The 20,579-nt window shown below is 47.0% G+C and overlaps 1 protein-coding gene across 1 annotated transcript in view; it reads left to right on the top strand.

The window, feature by feature from the left end:
• The window catches only part of WIF1 (WNT inhibitory factor 1), a 102,031-nt gene that overhangs the window by 21,651 nt on the left and 59,801 nt on the right, over positions 1-20,579 (top strand). Inside the window, exon 4 of the mRNA XM_021718804.1 lies at positions 46-189. Coding sequence (XP_021574479.1) covers positions 46-189 — 144 coding nt within the window. The remainder of the gene's footprint in view (positions 1-45; positions 190-20,579) is intronic.

The following is a 20,579-nucleotide window of genomic DNA, read 5'->3' on the forward strand; positions in this document are numbered from 1 at the left end:
CCGAGTCCGCCGGTGTGATCGTGGCTTGTTTTATTCTTTCAACAAACAGGGTTCGAGGAGGACATCCTGATTGTTTCGGAGGGGAAAATGGCCCCCTTCACCCACGATTTCAGAAAGGCTCAGCAGAGGATGCCGGCGATCCCGGTGAATATCCGCTCCATGAACTTCACCTGGCAGGCGGCGGGGCCGGTAAGTGCTGGGAAACGGCCCTCTGGCGTCCCGGGCCTGGCGCGGGTAGGAGCGGCCCGCACGGTGCCCAGGCTGGTCCACCTCGCGGCTTCTGAGAGCACGCCGTCTTCCGGTCGCCAAAGCAGATAAAGAATTAATTCCCCTCCTGTAAGAAAGTTGCCCCGTAGATTGAAGGTCTCTAAAGAAAAGCGTGAGCAACGCGCCCAGACTTACGAGCTGGACGAGACTCTGTGACTGGAGCCTGCCGGAAACAGAAAGACCTCGGGTACCCACATCGCAGTGTTTCTGTGATCACTGGTCTCACAACTGACCACAGTAATTAAAAGACTCCGTTTCCATAGTATGCGCTGATCACTTGTGGCGAATTTGTAGGTGTTTGGGATACGGTGCCTCTTAAAGCAGTTGGTATGTTGAATGTAATCCACTGGGATGTGAATGCCAGGTATTTCCGGTAGAAGTTCAGAGGCAAAGGTGCTGTATTTAGAACGTTGAGAAATATCGCAGCCTCCTGATTTTTTTAAGATTGCCATTTTAAAGGCTTTCACATGGAAAGGAAAAGGGCAGTTCACTTTTAGGAAGAAGTGTTCCTTTTATTCCTTAACACATTCGCATCTTTTGTATGTTACCGTTTGCACATTTTCAGATTTATATAAATGGCCTATAACTTTGGAGAGAAAGGAAGAGTAAAATGCTTATGTGAGTTTAATTTCTTTTGTGCAACTGGAGAATTTACTCTAGGGGACAAGTGGGAATACATTCTTTTGCTCATTCGCTTGTAAAATGTGTCTACTATGAACATCATTGTGATTATAATTAAAATCACATTTTCAGGTCTTTTTTATCCTAACTTACTTAAATGGCTATTTTCATGAAGGATGTGCTACGGAAAACACTTCATAAAAAGTCACTATTTTGGATTGAGAAGCCACTTTGGTTTCCTCTAATGACCCGGCGTAGCATGGGCATGACCACTTGAGCTGGTTTCTCTTCCTCTGGTGTGTTCTCTTTTTTCTTCTTCTTTTTCCCCTAAAATGGATCAACTCTAGACCCTTCAATGCTTCCATTGGTATGTGGTCCAAAAGTTGGGAAGTTTTGGATCCACCAAGGCGGGTCTTCAACAGCAAGGTCATCTGTTCTAACGCTCCCATTTTGCAGATAAGTTCACAAAGCTTCCACCGCTCCACAGGGAGATCATTCCTTTCCTCCCTACAATTCCCTCTTCATGGATGCTTTATAGACAGTCACGTTTGGAATGTTGTGAGACCAGTAATGAGTCAATGAATGGCCTTTCATTTTCACCTGAATCTGTTTACTTGTGGTTGACCTCTTGTCAGACAGCTGTTCATTAACTGGCCAATTACTTCTATTTTTTGACCTGTACGTTTATGGGTTCATAAGAACCATTAGAAGGTAGCTTGAGTTGCATGGCCCTAGCTGAAAGGGTTTGGTACCTGGTAACTGCTGGAGAAGCAGGAAATACCAAGAGTTCTCCTCCTTTCTTCTCTCCTTCCTTCCTTTCCTTCTTTTGTCCATGAGTTTCTTTCTTTCCTTCAGACTATGGAATTTGAAACAAAGGCTTGAATTCTATGTTATCCCCCCTATTGCTTAATAGCATAATGCGTGTTAGCAAATTTTGGCATATAGGTGGGTACGAGATGGACTGACATATCTTTCAACCTCAGCAACATGTCTTGTAGGCCAGGGGTCCCCAGTCCCCGGCCCACGGGCCGGTACCGCTCCATGACCTGTTAGGAACCGTGGCCAGCGAGTGAAATTCATATGTATTTACAGCTGCTCCTCATCGCCGGCATTACCACCCAAACCCCGCCTCCTGTCAGATCAGCACTGAGATGCCTGCTTCCATTTCCAACATCCTGTCTTGGTGAAGCAGGGTTTTCTGCAGTGACAGCAGCTGACATGAGATTACAGAGTAGACTGGACATAAGCAACACACTGCAGGTGTCACTGTCTCCCGTCAGCCCCAGATGGGACCGTCTTGTTGCAGGAAAACAAGCTCAGGGCTCCCACTGATTCTGCATGATGGCGAGCTGCATCATTTTTGCATTAGATATTGCAGTATCGTCATAATAGAAATGAGTGCACCATACATGCAATGTGCGTGAATCATCCCGAAACTGTCCGTGGAAAAATTGTCTTTATGAAACCGGTCCTTGGTGCCATAAAGCTTGGGCACCGCCGTTGTAGGGGATTAGGGAAGACACTGGAATTGGCATGAAGATGAAGTCTCCAGCACTTAGCACTTTTCTTCCTCCTGCACGGGTGTCCTCACCAGGTGGAATGTCTCATAATGCTGGACAGTGTTCGCACCTCCGTTCAGTTACCTGGCCGCCATGCTCGGTCTGTTGTGGAGCGGTTACCACAGGGAACTATATGCACTTGGTGTCTGTTTTTTGTAGGGGAGGAGTGGCAGATCCAAGCAATCTAGGCAGGTAGATGTTGTAAGATATCATCTCAACATAACTTGTTTTACTCACTAAAGTTATGTTACCTCAGTGCCATAATTTTTGAAATGCATGGACATTTTGAAGATGGGAACAAATCTTGACTTCAATACCAATTAAGTATTTTGAAAGACGTCCATGGCTAAAGCCAAACCACACCAAAACATTTATGTGGAAAATGAAAAGTTCACTCCATTATCTAGTTATTTCATCCAAGTGATATCAGACATTTAAATGTTTCAAAAATACACAAACGAACACCTAACCGACGAATGAAATTGTGAGCTTTAAGGTTAAGTGTTTTGGCAACACAGGGGTAAAGTTAAAATAACTTCAGGATTGAAGACCTAGTGGAGGCAGTGACATGTTACCTACTTCCAATAAGTTATTAGTCCAGTTACCCAAAGTGTTCTTGGGGGCACTTAAAATACATCTCACGTCCTACTGCAGACAAGTGCAAATAAAAGTTACAGTGAGATTTATTTCCCCACATCAAGTTGTTCAAATCTTTACAAGTGGTTTTAGTGTGTGGAGAACTATGCATACTCATATGCCGTGGGTGTGCCAGCCCTTTTGCAGGACAATTAGACAGATGACAGAAGGCGTGACATAGATCCCGTGACTGGGAACTTTGACTTCCAGAGATTCATACTAAGGAAATAATCATGGATATAAACAAAAATGTAGATCCAAGAATGTTCCTCATCGTGCTGTTTACAAAGATAGAGCCATAAAGCCGGGCGCGGTGGCTCACGTCTGTCATCCCAGCACGTTGGAAAGCCAAGGTGTGAGGATTGCCTGAGCCCGCGGGTTCAAGACCAGACTGGGCAACTTGGCGAGACCTCATCTCTACAATAAATAATAAAATTAGCCGGGCGTGGTGGCGCGTGCCTGTAGTTCCAGCTACTTGGAAGGCTGAGGGGGAAGGATTGCTGGAGCCCAGCAGGTCGTGGCTGTGGTGGCCGTGAATGTGCCACCGCACTCCAGCCTGGGTGACAGTGAGACTCCAACTCAAAAAAAAACCCAAAAAACAATAGACATGACCTAGAGTCTGGCCGTAGCAGTAGAACACAATTCGGTGGTGAGGATATTCCAGACATCCATCTGAGGCCATGGAAAAATGTTTACGCAGTGGAAGGTATCTATAACACGCCACATTCTGTTTGATTCCATTACAAAATATGTTGGCAGACATAGGAAAAATTGTCTGAGCCGCATCTGATTGTCCAAGGTGTAAACACTGGTCCTATCTATGCCTATTACATTTTGGTTTTTCCACAGTGAATGTGTATTGGCTTGTAATTTTAAAAATTATTTTACATCAAATATGTATATATATAAAAGTTGTATGAGTTTCAGATTGTATGATGCTCTGTTCTGTATTATAAATATATTTGATAGCTGGTATCATTTTAACATTACAGATCACTCGACAAAAAGGTAAAGTAAATGTTTTCCATGGGTCTTCATAAGACCAAAGAGTTCACTGATGCTCCTCTGATTCTTACCAGTTTCCTTTGAGGTCTCCCCACATCTTTCCTCCCTAAAGTCATCTTTTCTGACCTCTCTCCCTGCAATTCTCATTTTCCGTGGACAATCTTGCTCCATGTATCTCCCATTTAAAATACTCATTTTCTGACCTGCCTTGTCTCAAGGCTTTTGTATGAGAGACAAATTTCTAATGAAGAGGCTTAGCTTAAAGCATTTTTAGTAATTAAGGGAAAATACCCTTTATTATTGTACCTAACTTTTTACTAGTTGATATTTTTCAGTGAGGCATTTTTATTCTTTTTCCCTAAACTTGAGACAGGCAGGGGCCATATGCAACCATGTCGGTTTTCTAAATGAGACGCTAATTAAACATTTTATTTGGAAAATAACCCTTCCTAAATCCAATGACTTTCAAGTAAAAATTTAATGAGAGGTTTTGCTAGACAAATCTGAATCCATCATTAGGATACCACTGCCGATTTCCATATGAACCAGTGGTAAGGCCAAAATGTTGTATTTACATAACTCGTATAAATAGCTGTTTGCTTATAGTGATCATAGAGGGTCTATCTTGGTAACTGTACTGTGTTCTTTCACCTGTATAAATATACTAAGATACTCTGACCCTAGTACTTGGTTAACAGGGCGTCTCTTTTTATGTTGCTTTTTTTTTTTGAGTTGGAGTCTCACTTTGCTGCCCAAGCTGGAGTGCAGTGGCGCCCTCATGGCTGTCCTAGCGTCAACCTGCTGGGCTTCAACGATCCTTCCACCTCAGCCTTCCAAGTTGCCGGAGCCACAGGTGTGCACCACCATGCCTGGCTAATTTTTGATTTATTGTAGAGAAAAGGTCTTGCCAAGGTGCCCGGGCTGATCTCGAACCCGTGGGCTCAGGCAGTCCACTTGCCTCAGCCTCCCAAAGTGCTGGAATGACAGACTGAGCCACCAAACTCAGCTGCTTTTTTTTTTTTGGCATAGTGGCAGTAGATTTATGCTAAGCTACCTGTGCTGATTTTCTGGCCTTCTTGTGACCAAAGGCCTGGATGTCTAAGCTGGGTGGCAAGGGTTGGGGTGAAATTGGTGTCTAGGAAATAGACATCCTCTGGGTGAGGATGACCAACTCGTGTTAATTTCAGACCTACCACTGGGATGACAAACAGGCTTTGGCCGTCTGTACAAGGTCCGGGTCTTCCAGGAAGCTTTTTATTGTGCATCGTGTGCAGAATTCTTGTAACCACTAGAAGTCAGTGCCGTCACTTCATCTGTCTCAGTTTCAAGATGTTTAAAAACAAAACCTTCACGTGTTCCTGTGAATTTAGGGAAGGAAGAGGAGAATTATGTCTGCTTCCCTGGGAACGTGGGAGATCATGTGTGTCGTGTGGAGTAATTGACTTTATTGTGTTCACTGTGGAAATGTGTTCCTTTGTTTTTATGTATAACCATCCCAGATAGAAAATATTCCATATGCCTAAGATACAGTGTGTCAAGTGCAGCATTTTCCCGACAGGTAAGGCTTCTTATAAATGAGTTCGTCATGACACTTGCTAGCTCCCTATCAATTAGAAAGAAACTTCTCGAATCATTAAAAACTGACAGAAATAACAACAACGGTCATTTTAAAAATCAAGTATAAGGAAAGCGTGAGATCTTCATCCGGACAATGGTGCCTTTGTGGATGGTTCCAATCAGTACTGTCCAGATCTAGCCATTAAGTGAGAAAAGCGGGGAAGCCAGAAACAGACTGTTTCTCTGACACTGACTCACTTTTTTGCTAATTTTTTTTTTTTAAAGCAGAATCCTTCTCCTGGCATGTTTCTGCAATACCAACTGGATAATCTAATTCCATCATGGAAATGTGCCCAGGGCCCAACAACTTGTTTATTCCATGTCGTGTTGGATACGACATAACACTGGCTCCATCCAGTTGGCTGCAGTTTGTAGTCTCAAGTTTCCCACTGGATGGAGGTTAAGAAGACCTGTTGAACAGTATTTTTTCCCCTTGACAAATATCAAAGAAAAACAATAGAGGGTACATTTTAATTTAAGTACTGTCTCCATCTTCGCAGGCAGTGCCAACTACCCTTAAGCACTTCTTCCAATCCTGAAGCTACGGTCGCACTTATTATTATTACTATTATTACTACTATTGAAATGCCTCAATGCTACGGCCCATATTTTTTTCCAATGGAGTTCTGAGAGCTTGGGTAGTTATGGCCCAAGTGGTTTGATACCTTTGCGCTCCTGGGCTGGCCGTCATACCTGAGCGGTGGTTTTATGTCAGCAGACAGAGGAGGTGCTTTGTGCTCAGACCCCAGTTCCATGGTTTCTACATGGGAATGTGGTTGTGGTGGCATGCCTTTTCGAGAGAGGCACTCCTATCAGAAGCACGGCTTTGAACCTCTAGTGTTTGGGTCCTGCAATGCTGTGGTGTTGTGGACACGCCACGAGGGATCAAAGCGTAACTCTGCAGAGAGCCGGTTTCATGTAGCAGGGCAAGCAGGTGCCGGCCATCTGGTGTATCTGCTGATAGAAAACAGCAGTATGTTTTGCAAACTTCTGCCAGAAATAAAAAAAGGTACCTTGTAAGCCACATCTGGCTCCATGGCGATTCACATAGCACACACGTGAACTCTGCCGTGTCTTCCTTTCAAGGTGGCATGAAAGTGCGTAAACAGACCCCTTACGGGCATCCTTCCTGTCTATCCCTGATTTTATGTCGTTCACACAAATAAAAGTCTTGCAAATTGCTGTGCTGAAGCAGAAGGGGATGATACTCAATAAGGCATTTTGCTTTGGTTTAAACTCATTCGACTTCACTGTCCCCAGTCTTGGGATGGGTGTGGTGATGAAAAACTTGGGGCATCCAGTGTTGGGTGACAATGCCCTCGGACCTGTTGCTGGGTCTCTGGAGGGGGCCTAGTGAGACCTGGGGCTTCTCGTGCTGAAGTGGCATGGGGGGGACTTGGCTACGTTCCCACGGACCCTGGGTGAATGGGTGTTGTCCTTCCATAAAGCGTTCCTCTCCAGCTCTGGCATCCAACCAACAAACACAGAGCTGGGCACAGAGCACGAAAAGAGGAGTAACCCCTCCAAATGAGGTTATAACATGCAGGGTCAGCCTAGGGCACAAAGGAGGCTGCTCTTTTCCGGCCTGGCGGAAGAGGGGAGCCTGTCACTTCCCTGAGCTCACCGAGCAGGTGATGTTTGAGTTACTTCTCCCAGGACGAGTCAGATCACCAGGGGAGGAACGCGCGCCTTCTCGAGGAGAGCTCGGGGTGTCCCAGTTGGGAGGTCTTGGAGGGAAGACCAGCTCTGTGTGATTGCAGGGCCTGGAATCTCATCGGAGAGGTGACAGACACCCCATGGAGGGAGGTCAGCACCGAATGGTGGAGAAGGGTCTGGAGAAGGGAAGTGGAAGCTAGAAAGGGCTCAGAGGATCTTCTCTCTCCTCAGCTGTGGACAGATTAAATTCAGCACTCTGCAGGGTTGCCCGAGGGGGGTGCTGAGTCTACCCGTGACTGTGTTGGAGGGACAGTAGCTGCCCCACACCCTATTCACCTCTTCTTTCTTACCAAACTTTTGGAAGAGTTTGAGCTGACTAGTCTCGGTGCCAGGCTGATTTTCTTTTCTTTTTTTGGTGATTAGGATATGGAGCTATTTTTTAAAAAAATCACTTTTTGTGAGTGCATAGAACTGCAAAAAATCATTAGGATTTTCAGATAGAGTCTGGAACTTTGACATAATAGAAAAGGGGACTTAAGTAAGGAAAATTGTGTGACTTATTTGGAAAAAAAAATGGACTTAGTGTCTATTCTTAACACCTACACTGGTTTTCTAGGTATCAAGGAAAGTACAATAAACGTACAGAAATTAAATCTGGCAGATAATGCTTCAGTGGAAAAAATGAGAGGCTGAGCACTGGAAATGGATTTATTTAAAATAAGTCTGCTTCTTCCAATATTTGAGTTTCTTGTAAAAGCTTCTATTAGCTAAAAGTCTAGCATCACAGGACAATTACTGTCCTTTCTGGCTCTTCTCAGATAGATGTCTGTCCTGAGCTGTGCATTTTAACTTCTTTTGGGATTTTTATGGACGAATGTGATGATATCATCTTGGAATTATCTGGCATCTTTTGAAGTCCACTCACCTGAGTAAATCTCACAGGACAGCTGTGTGTTGTGTGGCCTGAGACAGCAGGATACCGTAGGGACAAGTTCTTAAGCAGGCAACATGAGAAGGAGAGGCATGTGGTTGGCTGAGCTGCCCTTGACCAGAGCTAAGACCTTGCCCTTGGGGTAAAACATAATAAAGAAGCCACTCTGGGCTCTTGAGAAAATTAGAAGTGACTGGAGAGACAGATATAAACAGATCATCCGAATGATTCCTGGAAAGTGACACTGTAGGATTGAGGTGTCCCCAGATTGTAATGAGGACACAGAAGGAGCACCAGAGCTGAGAATGACGGCAGAGTTAACCCAGCAAATGCGCAGAGGAGGGACAGACTTTAGAGAAAGGAAGCAGCTTGAGGCAAGGCCTAGAGATCAAAAATGCTGCTCTGGGGCAGGTCTTCTGTGTGGCTGAAGTGTGACAGGGAGAGCGGTGCACAGAGGCTGGGTCCTGGAGGGCTTTGACCATCACGTTGCGGCATTGCGGACTTATTCTAAAGGCAGTGGCGTGTCAGACAACGAAAAAGTAATTAAGCAGAGGACAGCAGGGTCTCAGTCACATGCATGGATCATCCCATCCAGGGGCCAGAGTCACATGTGTAGACCATCCCAACAGGGGGTCAGAGTTACATGTGTAGATCATCCCACCAGGGGGTCAGGGTCACATGTATAGACCATCCCACCAGGGGGTCAGGGTCACATGTGTAGACTATCCCATCAGGGTGTCAGGGTCACATGTGTAGACCATCCCATCAGGGCATCAGGGTCACATGTGTAGACCATCCCATCAGGGCATCAGGGTCACATGTGTAGACCACCTCATCAGGGTCACATGTGTAGACCACCCCATCAGTGGGTCAGGGTCACATGTGTAGACCATCCCATCAGGGGATCAGGGTCACATGTGTAGACCATCCCATCAGGGCATCAGGTCACATGTGTAGACCACCCCATCAGTGGGTCGGGGTCACATGTGTAGACCACCCCATCAGGGGGTCAGGGTCACATGTGTAGACCATCCCACCAGAGGGTCAGGGTCACATGTGTAGACTATCCCATCAGGGTGTCAGGGTCACATGTGTAGACCACCCCATCAGGGTCAGGGTCACATGTGTAGACCATCCCATCAGGGCGTCAGGGTCACATGTATAGACCATCCCATCAGGGCATCAGGGTCACATGTGTAGACCACCCCATTAGTGGAGCAGAGTCACGTGCGTGGATAGTCCCGTCAGGGGATCAGAATCAGGGTGGGGCCTAGTTTCGAGGGGAGCCCACTCTTAGGGAGAGAGGTCCTGGACAATGAGAGGGGACATAGGGGTTGAAGAGGATGGAGAAATGGATTGGAGGGTTATGTGGATGACACACATCTGAGCGTCCCTGCTCTGTGAATGGGAGTGCCCCATTTCCTCCGCCTGCTTCCTGGACTTGGCAGGAGCCCTGTTGGCCCCTCTCCCCCAGCTCCCCTTTCCTGCTTCAGGGCCTTTGACATGCAGTTCCCTCCACCTGGCACGCACTCCCTTCAGACTTCCCCATGGCTCTCTCACTGCACCCAAGTCACTTCCTGTGGGAGGTGTCTCTAGAATAGCTACTGCCCCTTTTATCATGCCGGGGCCCCTTCTCTGCTGTATATCTTTTCATGGCATTTAGAACAATGACACCACTTGATTATTGTTGGCTTTAATTGATGAACTCTCCCGGTCAGTGCAAACCCATGAGAACACAAACTTTGTCCTGTCTACCATCTACCTCCAGGAGGAGCCAAGATCCCACAGCCAGTCAGTGGTAGAGCTGGGATTCAGACCTGGACAGTTGAGATCCAGAGTCCCTGCCCTGTTGAGGTGTGAACACAGAGCTCTGGGCACACAGAAGAGGGGACCTTAAATTTTGGCTAGGAGCGAGGGTACAGCCCACCAGGGAGGATGTGGAATGGGCAAGTTCAACATTTTGGCTTCCCTGGGCCACATCGAGTGAAGAGGACATGTCTTGGGCCACACATAAATTATATAGTATAGTTAGTGTATAAACATAATAAGATATCTTTTATTTTTTATTATAAAGTCTCAAAAAATGAGAACAATACAAAATGAGTAGGAAATCTGATCTTGTTTCGGTAAAATGAATGCATCCATGCCTGGTTTGAAGGAAGTGGCCGCAGTTCTTAGTTCTTAAGGTGCTCATCAGAAACATTTGTTTGAATGTTGCTTTCCAAGTGCTTCATCATTGAAAGCAGCTGCTCACAGATGCCAAAAACAATGTCACGAGTAAGGCGTGATGGTGAATTTCACAAAGGAACTACGCATGGGGTCGTGGAGAAAATATATGCTTAAAAAACAGGTGATGTGAAAAGATTGTGTGGGACTGCATGACTAGCTGTCCCGGGCTGTGTGTAAGCCCTGGGCCACAGGTGGGGCATGCCTGGTGTGGAACAATGGAACTGGAACTTGCAGGGTGTTCACAAAGCTGTTCAGCCGGTGGAGGTGGGCACAGGCATTGCAAAGTGCATTCTGGGAAAGGGTCATGGTGCCCAGGCTGCCTTGGTGTGTGGAAGGGAGATGGGGGGCTGGAGGCGTGGGCAGATGAGGACATGAGGCTGGGCGTTGGTGAAGGCTGGAGGGAGATGCCCGAGAGCCTGCTTGGCCCATTGGGTCACCAGTGCTTTTTTCTGTAAGAAAACACACTTGGATGCCCTGTGACCTCCCCAACTTGAAAATGGGATTCTGTCTGTGAAGTAAAATGCTTCAGTCATTTAACATCCAGGGTGAGATTGTTCTCCCAAAGTAGTATCTGTCTCCAGATTTTCCAAGATGAAGCCTTAAGGATTCACTTGTGCACACTGTGTTTGTTGCTGACTTTGGAAACATCCGCCTCAGAATAGTCACTGACAGTCAGTGCTTACAGGGCCACCTGGCTGAGCACTCTTCGAAGCCCTGTGCGGACCATCTCTCAATGAGCCTCGTGACCACCCTGAGGCTGGCCCTGCTGCCATCCCCCCTGATAGTTGAGGAGACCAGGAAAGAAGGAAGGGAGGTGACTTGGCCAAGATCACACAGCCAAGAATACTCTGCACACACACGCATGCTCCGACCTCGCCCTCACATCTGCTTTGAGAACTTGAGGAATATCTTCTCATTCCAAAAAATAACAATTCAGAGAATGTCTGTCCAGGCTTACTATGTCTTAGGTCCCGAGGATACAAATTTTAACAGACCTAACTGCCTCTGGGAAGGCAGCAGCTGGGTTGAGAAGACCGTGGCATCAATAAGACACTCATAATCATTGGGACAGGTTGTCAGAGCCAGTGTGGACAAGGTTTTCGTTGCATGTGGAGACCTGACCACACCCGACCTACACTTCATTCTCAAGTATAGACCTAGAGCCGCCTCTGTCCAGAGGGAGTGCTCGCACCTAACTGGCACAGAGACTTCACAGGGGCTGGCTGTGGCCCTATCTGTGCCCAGAGAAAGATACCAAGGGAGCGTAAAGACAGAAGATTTTGCCATGGATCAGGTAACTTGGCAATAACTTGCATGCCCGAGGAGATGTCTCCAGAGAGGTGGCATCTGAGCTGGGTCACAGAGACATTTAGTCAGCAGAGTGGCCGAGGCAGGTGAGGGTGAGGTGGGCCTTGTGGGTGTCGTAGATAACAGGTACACAGCGCTGAGAGTCGTTGGGTAGCTGAAGCATGATGATTATTGAAGGCAGTTGGAGTTCATGGAATGGAATTGAGAAGTACGGGTCTAAAAACGTACGTCTGAGGCTAACTTCTGGCTGACTTTGTCTTGTAGCTCATGGGAGTCACTGAAAATTCAAAAGTAGGAAACGATGTTGTGTCTTTGGTGACAGTTGGAGGTAGCGGATGGGCTGCCTGACTGAGGACTAAGAGCCGAGGAGGAGGTTACTTGAGATAAAAAGTGAGGGATGCCTGAAACAAGGCAGGTGGTGGGGAGAGAGAGGAAGTGTGACTGACAGGCTCTACTGAACCTGGCTGCTAGTGGAAACCAGGGATTGGCAGCTGACCCCAGGGGGGCCGTTTGGAGAGGGATGCCTTGACTGAGAAATTAGTCATAAGAGCAAGAGCAGAACAGATTGGGCTGCAAAGACATTGGGGTCCGTTTGGAAATTGCTGGACACATATTTTTTGACTGAACATTCAGATGGCGATGTTTGGTAGGCAGTTGAAAAAACTTGACTCTGAAGCTGAGACATGAAGTGGAGGACAGAAGTATTACTTCTGAAGGTTGAACTCTCCTCCTCTGCCTCCCTCCCTCCCTTCTTTTGACCTCAACTCATTAGTGCCCAAACTTGGGGCATTAGTGCCCAAACTTGGGCTGAACACCAGAAAGACTCATGTAAATGGGATGTGAGGCATGCTCCCAAGGCGATCACTGCTTGGCGTGGAAACAGATGTGACCCAAATAGCAACACCACAATATTACACATCTTATAATTGCCATATGAACAGGGAGCTTTGAACGTACAGAGGGAGGAGCACTTACTCAGTTGGGAAAGGAGTGAATTATCTGCAGAGGGTTCCTGGTGTTCGAGACCCGTAAAACAGAGATATGCGCAACGGGAACAGCTTCTGCTCAGCTTAATTTCATAGCTCTGATGTACTTGAGATAATTGGGCCTAATGTCATCTGCCTTCCACTTGCTGTTAATTTTGGGGAGATGGAATATGGCAAATGTCACCATATCACCAAGTGACCAATATGGCAAATGTCACCATATCACGAAGTGATATGGCAAATGTCACCATATCACCAAGTGACAGAGCTCTTGAAAACGAGACATCTAGAACAACTCTTGGAGAAACTGGTTCGTGGAATCTGCAGGCAGGCTGAGTAAACTTATATTGTAGGATTATGAGGATGCTACATCTGTTTCAGCCATGGATGCACTGCAGGGAGCGCTGGCATCTGAAGTCGAGTCAGTGTAGACATCTCCCACTTACATCAGTAACCGGATAGATCCTGATAGATGTTTAGAGTTGCTCTGATTCCTGCCATTGGAAAGTTCAATCGCTGTTTTTATTTCCAGTTAGAACCTGGCCAGGATTCGAGATTGTATTTATATGGCTGTCACTTACAGCAGTAGCCAGCAGGTGGCAATGCAAAAGTTACTTCTTCATGGAACTTCTCACCTCAACATTTAAAAAAATCTACCCACTTGGAAGGCTGAGGCAGAAGGATCTCCTGAGCCCAGCCAGTCGAGGCTGTGGTGGCTGTGAGTGTGCTCCTGCACTCCAACTTGGGCAACAGAGTGAGACTCTGACTCAAAAAAAAAAAAAAAAATCTACCCAATTGTTTTTGAAGTCTGCGGGTGTTCCTTGTGCAACAGACACCCATTTGTGGGGTTCCGTGATCTTTATGTCCCTCACTTCAGTAGACCATGGTATTCAGTAGGGCGGAAAACAAGCTCTCAAATGTAGTGTCACTGTTTGCACTGAAACTCATTGTATGTTTGAGAACTCATCCTCACTGGAAATGTGATTTCCTTCCTCACCGATCGCATATTTCTTCCTTTTAAATAGTTGCTCAAATTCAGGCAGAAGTCAAGTTCTGAGTCATCTCTCTGTGTTCATCAGTTTCTTCTTTGCCTTCTCTGTGTCTTGAGAAGACCCAGAAGAACAGAGTTGGTAGAGCTCATCTGGCTCAAGGAGCCAAACCTCTTTCTGAAGTATCCATGGATGGGATCTCTCAGCTTCTGACTGAACATGCCCAGTGACAGGGAACAGAGACTTCATGAAGGTAGAGTCTTTTGTTTCTTAGTTAGATTTTTTTTGAGACGATCTCATTCTGTTGCCCAGGCTAGAGTGCGGTGGTGTGATCATAGCTCACTGTAACCTTGAATTCCTGGGTTCAAGCGATCTTCCCACCTCAGCCTCCCAAGTAGCTGGGACTACAGACATGTACCATTATGCCTGGCTCATTTTTTCATTTTTATTCTTTGTAGAGATAGGGTCTCACTATGTGGCCCAGGCTGGTTGCAAAATCCTGTTTTCAAGCGATCCTTTCACCTTGGCCTCCCAAACCACTGAGATTAAAGGCATAAGCCACTGCACCTGGCCTAAGTCAGGGCTTAAAAAATATTTTTGATTGAATTAACCATAGAGAGTTGTTTTTCATAACAAGCCAAACCTGCCTTCCCAGAATTACTGGAATATCCCTCTATTCTACTTGCCTCTGGGCTCACATCTGGAAAGCGAGTCCTCCCTTGGAGTTGTGCTCTCCAGTGCTGAGCTGTCTCCTCTGTTGCTCATGGAGGGCCTCATTCACTTCTGCTTATTCCCTAGCAAAGACCAGCTGATTCTGTGAGTCTTAGAAGGTTCCACACATGCTGTCTTGAATGGAGCTACCTTGACCCACGCTGCTGCTGTGTGCCACTGTGTGTACCACTGGGAGAAGGCTGCTTCCTCGGCTCTGGTGCAATCTGGCCATGCTCCTCGAGCTGTTAACACCCCAGGGGCCGAGCCGAGCGTGTTCTGCACAGACCTCAGGCAGCTGGGTGTCTTCTGCAGAAATGGAGACAAGGCTACACCTTCCTCAGTTTGGCGTTGAACGTGGTCGCTTGGTACTTAGAGCAGTGCCGTGGTTTAGATGTGGTACATTTGATTGCCAGTGCTGCAGTGATGGAGGTGGGCCCAGGGGGAGGTGTGTGGGTCACGGGGATGGCTCCCTCATGAAGAGATTGGTGCCGGCCTCATGGTAGCAAAGGAATTCTTGCTCCTGCGATACTGGGTTAGCTTCCACCTATGTAGGTTCTTATAAAGGGGGTCCCTTGCTCTGCACACTCCCACTCACCTTCCTGCCTCTCCACACGTGGTGCTGTGGCCCTCACTGGAAGCCAAGCAGATGCTGGTGCTGTGCTCTTGGACCTTCTGGCTACTAGAGTCATAAACTTCTTTTCTTTAGATTACTTAGCTGCAGGTGTTCCATTACAGCAACACAAAACAGACCAAGACAAGCAGCATGGCTTAGTACCCAGATCCCAGCGAAGACACCTACATGCCATTCCTGCAATCCATGTCCCTGTGGAACCAGGCCTGCTCCTTAGGGCCAGGCTTTTCAGCACCAACCTGCACCTCTGCCTCACCCTCGTGTTTCCCAGGCACCTGTACCAGCAGGCTCCCTACGGGCAGGGCCCCTGAGTCCCGTGCGTGCCAGGGAGTGCCACAGACCACCAGACACACAGCTGAGCCTCAGATCCCAGTTGAAGCTCCCCGGATGCCTGAGCATGTGGGCTGTTCCTGTCCTCTCCCTGTCCCCCGGAGCCCGTGGGTGTATGTTATAACCCCTTTCTCACTGGAAAGCAGCCCGCAGGCATTTGGGGCCAGCTCCAAATCATCTTTTCCTCATGCCACACATCCCTCATGTCTTCAGCTACGTCGTACAAGTGGTTTTGTGTTTCTTCCATCTTGACTTCTACCTGCTTACCAAAAGTATAAGATTGTCACAGGTGGAATAATTTTCTGGTACTTTGTCCTCTGATGAGGAAAGAATTCTTTGCTAGAATCAGAGGGTTGCTGAATTTTTAAAATCATCTTTTGGTCTGTAAACCTCGTGTGACAAAATAAAGGAGAAGCGATAGGGCAGGAGGAGAAGCAGAAGGAAACAGAGGAAGACAGCTGACACTTATTAAGTGTCGTCCGTGTGTCCGTCATCAAGCTGATCACCTCTCACCATATCTAATTTACTTCCCACAACACTCCTATGAGACAAACACCACGAATATTCTCATTTACAAAAATATTCTCATTTACAAAAGGGCAACGCAGTCACAACGAGATGGAGTAACTTGCCCGAGGTCACACAGCCAGCAGGTGAGGGAATCAGGATGCACGCTCAGGTCATCTGGCTCCAGAAGGACTTAGTCCTTGCGAAGTAGGACGGACCCTCCCAAAGATAAATTACAAAGTGAAGTCTTTGAAATCAAGGCCTTCCGGAATCTTCATCTGTATTGCTTTGACATAGTGGCGTCTGCTTGTAAGGGAGGCCTGCCGTGTGCTGTGAAGCAGGGGCTTAATTAAAGACCCTGGCCGAGAAGAGTTCACACTTTTTGAGGAGGCTAAAATGGGATGACCTCAAGAACTGTTACACGGACTTGCTCGAGACGGTCTTTTTTAGTAGGCCAAAGTGGTTGGGTTGTATGTGGTTTAATTTAATAACAAGAACTGACATTTTTGGGGCATTTACTGGGTGCTAGCAGCTTCCAATGGATTCTCTCATTCAATGCTTGGGCCAGTTCTATGAGCTGAAGGCATTTTATCTCCATTAAACATATGCGATGACTAAGGCTCAGAGCAACTGAGTAACTCTCCCAAAGTCATACCTTCATGTCTTCATCACTTGCACAGACTGAGTTTGAACCATGACAGTCAGATTGCAAGGTATGTGTGTATATATGGGTACATTATCTCACCTCTGTATTGTACAAGGTAGGCCAATCTATCCATCCAAATCAAGTTTTTTAAAGGCAACTTCATTTGGGAATTCCTACTTCACAAGGCAGGACTGAGTCAAGATCTGGGAGGCTGAAGTGAGTGGACTGCCTGAGCCTGCGGGCACGAGACCAGCCCGGGCAACTTGTCAACACCTCTACAATAAATCAAAAATTAGCTGGGCGTGGTAGTGCATACCTGTAGTTCCAGCTACTTGGAAGGCTGAAGCGGAAGGATCGCCGGAGCCCAGGAGGTCGATGCTGGGGTGGCCGTGAGTGTGCCACTGCGCTCCAGCCTGGGCGACGGAGTGAGACTCCAACTCAAAAAAAAAAAAAGCTAACTAGAACTAATGCATGGCTGAGCATGGTAGCTCACACCTATAATGCCAGCACTTTGGGAGGTTGAGGGGGAAGGATCACCTGAGGCCAGGAGTTTGAAATCAGGCTGAATAACATAGTGAGACTCTGACTCTTAAAAAACTTTAAAAATTAGCCCGATATGGTGGCTGACACCTGCAGTCCCAGCTACTCAGAAGACTGATGCAGGCGGATTGTTTTGGTCCAGGAGTCCAAGGCTGCAGTGAGCTATGGTTGCTCCACTGCACTCCAGCCTGGGCAGAAAAGCAAAACCGTGTCTCAAAGAACCAACACAAAATCCACTTGGCTCCAGACTGGCTGATTCCCTAAGTCTGAGCACTTATCTGGCTTCTTGGATGTCTGAGAGTTGACATCGCGTGCCCTGTGTTGTCCAGGGTTTAGGAAGCAGGCATGCATTAGCTGAAGGATGGAGTGTAAATTGGTACAGCTCTCCCCAACGAGGTAAGAGGTTGCCTTTCTGCTAATGGCAAGAATAGTTTTCATTTATAGTTGCACTTAATAGTTCACAACATGCCTTCACTCGTTAAGTTCATTCAGTCCTCCCATGCATTAATGAAACTGTAGATAACTAAATATAAGGGCTAACTGATAATTTGCAGTGGGTGACCTTCAGCCAAAAGAAAAATAAGTCAGACCCGATCGTTCATAGATGTGCATTTTTCTGTAATGCACAAGAGATTTTATAGAACCTTCCGCCGGAGGTTCTGTGTTTGTGATTTTATAGAAGTGCTTTGACTTTCAATAAAAACAAACCAGGGCCCATTCAATAAATACGATTTGAATTACAAGGAAACATCTTGAGTGGAAAATATAGGTAGATTTCCATCCCATTGCATAGTAAGCATAGAAATAATCACCTTTTATCTATTTTAGCACTCAATAGTTCAGATATGTCTTCACCATTCATCCCTTCGAAGCCCTACACACCCAAGACTTTTCTAGAATGGCATTTGCTCGAATGTAGAAAGTTGTCCCCCTAGCTGGGCTTGGTAGCTTAGCCTGTTATCTCAGCACTTTGAGAGGCTGACGCAAGTGAATTGCCTGAGCCTGCGGGTTTGAGACCAGCCCGGGCAACTTGGCAAGACCTTGCCTCTACAATAAAAAATCAAAAATTGTCCAGGCAGGGTAGCGCGTACCTGTTGTTCTGGCTCCTTGGAAGACTGAGGTGGAATGGTCACCGGAGTCCAGCAGGTCGACGCGGCGGTAGCCGTGAGCGTGCCATTGCACTCCAGCCTGGGCGAGGGAGTGAGATTCCAACTCAAAAAAAAAAAAAAAAAAAAAAAAGAAAGAAAGTTGTCCCCCTGATATAAAACACTGCAAGTTAAGAGAGGGGATTGAACCTGCCCTTTGAATGGGACACAGGACCAGGAGGAGGACCAGGTGAGCGAGGCCCGCAGGTGTCTGTGTGAGCCTAGGGATGGGCGCCTCCGTACATTTATACCCTGGGGACCTCGTTCATCTAGCCCAGGCCCCAAAAATACTGATAAGAATTTTGTGTGTGATGTTAATTTTATGTGTCTATTTGACTGGGCCATGGGATGCCCAAGCATTTGGCCGAATGTGACTCTGGATAGATCTGTGAGGGTGTTGCTCTTTCTGGATGAGATTAAAGTTGGAATCAGTAGACTTTGCAAAGTAGTCAGTGCTCCCTAATGTGGGTGGGCCTCCAACAGTCACTTGAAGGCCTGAACCCTCCTACCAGGAGGGAGAACCGACTGTCTGATGGCCTTTGTACAGAAACTCTGGCTTTTTCCGGGTCTTGGGCATTCACACTGGGTCTGTACCATGTGATCTCCTGGGACCGCAGCTCTTGGGACAGGGACATGGCAGCCACCATAATCATGTGAGCCAAGTCCTTATAATAAATCTCTCTCTCTCTCTCTCTCTCTCTCTCTCTCTCTCTCTCTCTCTCTCTGTTGCTGTCAGATAGATGGATGGATGGATGGATGGATGGATGGATGGATGGATGGATGGATAGATAGAGCCTATCTTCGTTTCTCTGGGGAAACTGACTAATACATCATGTTTTCTGTCTTAACTACCCTCCAATGAGAGGAGTTACTGTCAAAGAGAGGCAAAAGGTAGGCTAAATCTTTCTTTCTTTTTTTTTTTGAGTCAGGGTCTCTGTCACCCAGGCAGGAGTGCAGTGGTGTGATCACGGCTCACCACAGCCTTGACTTCCTGGGCTCAGGTGATTCTTCCACCTAAGCCTCCCAAATAGCTGAGACTATAGGTGCATGCCATCATGCCCAGGTGATTTTTAAATTTTTATTTGTTTTGTAGAGGCGAGGTCTTGCTGTGTTGCCCAGGCTGGTCTCAAACACCTGGGCTCAAGCAATGCTCCTGCTTCAGCCTTCCAAAGTACTAGGATTATAGGTGTGAGGCACCACACCCGGCCATCTCTTTCTACATGGCTCTCCTATGGGCTCTGTTTCTCTGGAGAACCCTAATGTACCATATTTTCTGCCTTAGCTACCCAGCAGTGGGGGGAGTTACTGTCAAAGAGAGACAAAGAATCGCACAAGCTGAATCTTGATCAGCTTGGGCTCTTTGGACCTTAGTTTCTTCAAGTTCTGAAAGGACATAACTTGCTTTTAGCAATGGCAGCAAGATGCAGTTTCATAATCTGTGCAAAGTACACGGTAGACACGGGAGAAATAGGGTCTTTTCTTCCCTTTGTGTGGATGAGCTGTTGGTGCTAGGTGGGAGTTGTGAGGCCAGAGAAAGTTCGTCTGCCGGAGCCCGGGCTGGGAGTGGCTGGCAGGATGCCCTCGCTCCGCTGGGAGAGAGTGGGTCCCACTCTCTGGGCTCAGAGTGTCGCCCAGAGCTGCCCCCGGGAGCCCTGGCTTCCCGCCAGCTCCCACACCTGCTGTCTGTGACCCTAGACACGTGTTTCACTTCACCATCTGTAAAATACAGGGGGTGGGTGGGTTCCCTTCTAAAATGTCTGAATTATTATTTGTCAAGATCGTTTCTGCATTGTTCTTCGTTCTTCATTGGAATTCAAGTCTGAGTAAGAAAGATAGCATGGACAGTATGGTTACTTGAAGCAGAAAGAAACACACTGTCTGAATACCGTGAATACAATATGCTGAAATCTGTCTGAAGCAGCTTTCATCTGGTTTCTCAGTTAGCTTGATTTCAGTCCATTCCATTTGGCCACTAAACAGACTTTGGGAGTTGAACTCCAAAGCAGGTAGGTGGGATGTGATGTAGCTGATATTTACCTAGTGAGACCTTCCTCACATGGTGGCTTCCTTCTGGACATCATCACGCTTATTCCTGGCATGGCTCTCTGCCAGGAGCTGAGAAGTCACCTCTGGGACTTTGTTTCTCGGTTACAGATCGAGGCTTTGACACTGTGCATTGTCTTCTGTGGTCATGATAACTTGCAAAACTTGTTACTCCCCAGAAGCGTGAACTGGACTTCATGAGCGTTTGCGAGTCTTCGTTTC

This window comes from Carlito syrichta, unplaced genomic scaffold, assembly GCF_000164805.1.
Source record: "Carlito syrichta isolate Samal-C Ts95f unplaced genomic scaffold, Tarsius_syrichta-2.0.1 Scaffold313519, whole genome shotgun sequence".
NCBI classification, from domain to species: domain Eukaryota; kingdom Metazoa; phylum Chordata; class Mammalia; order Primates; family Tarsiidae; genus Carlito; species Carlito syrichta.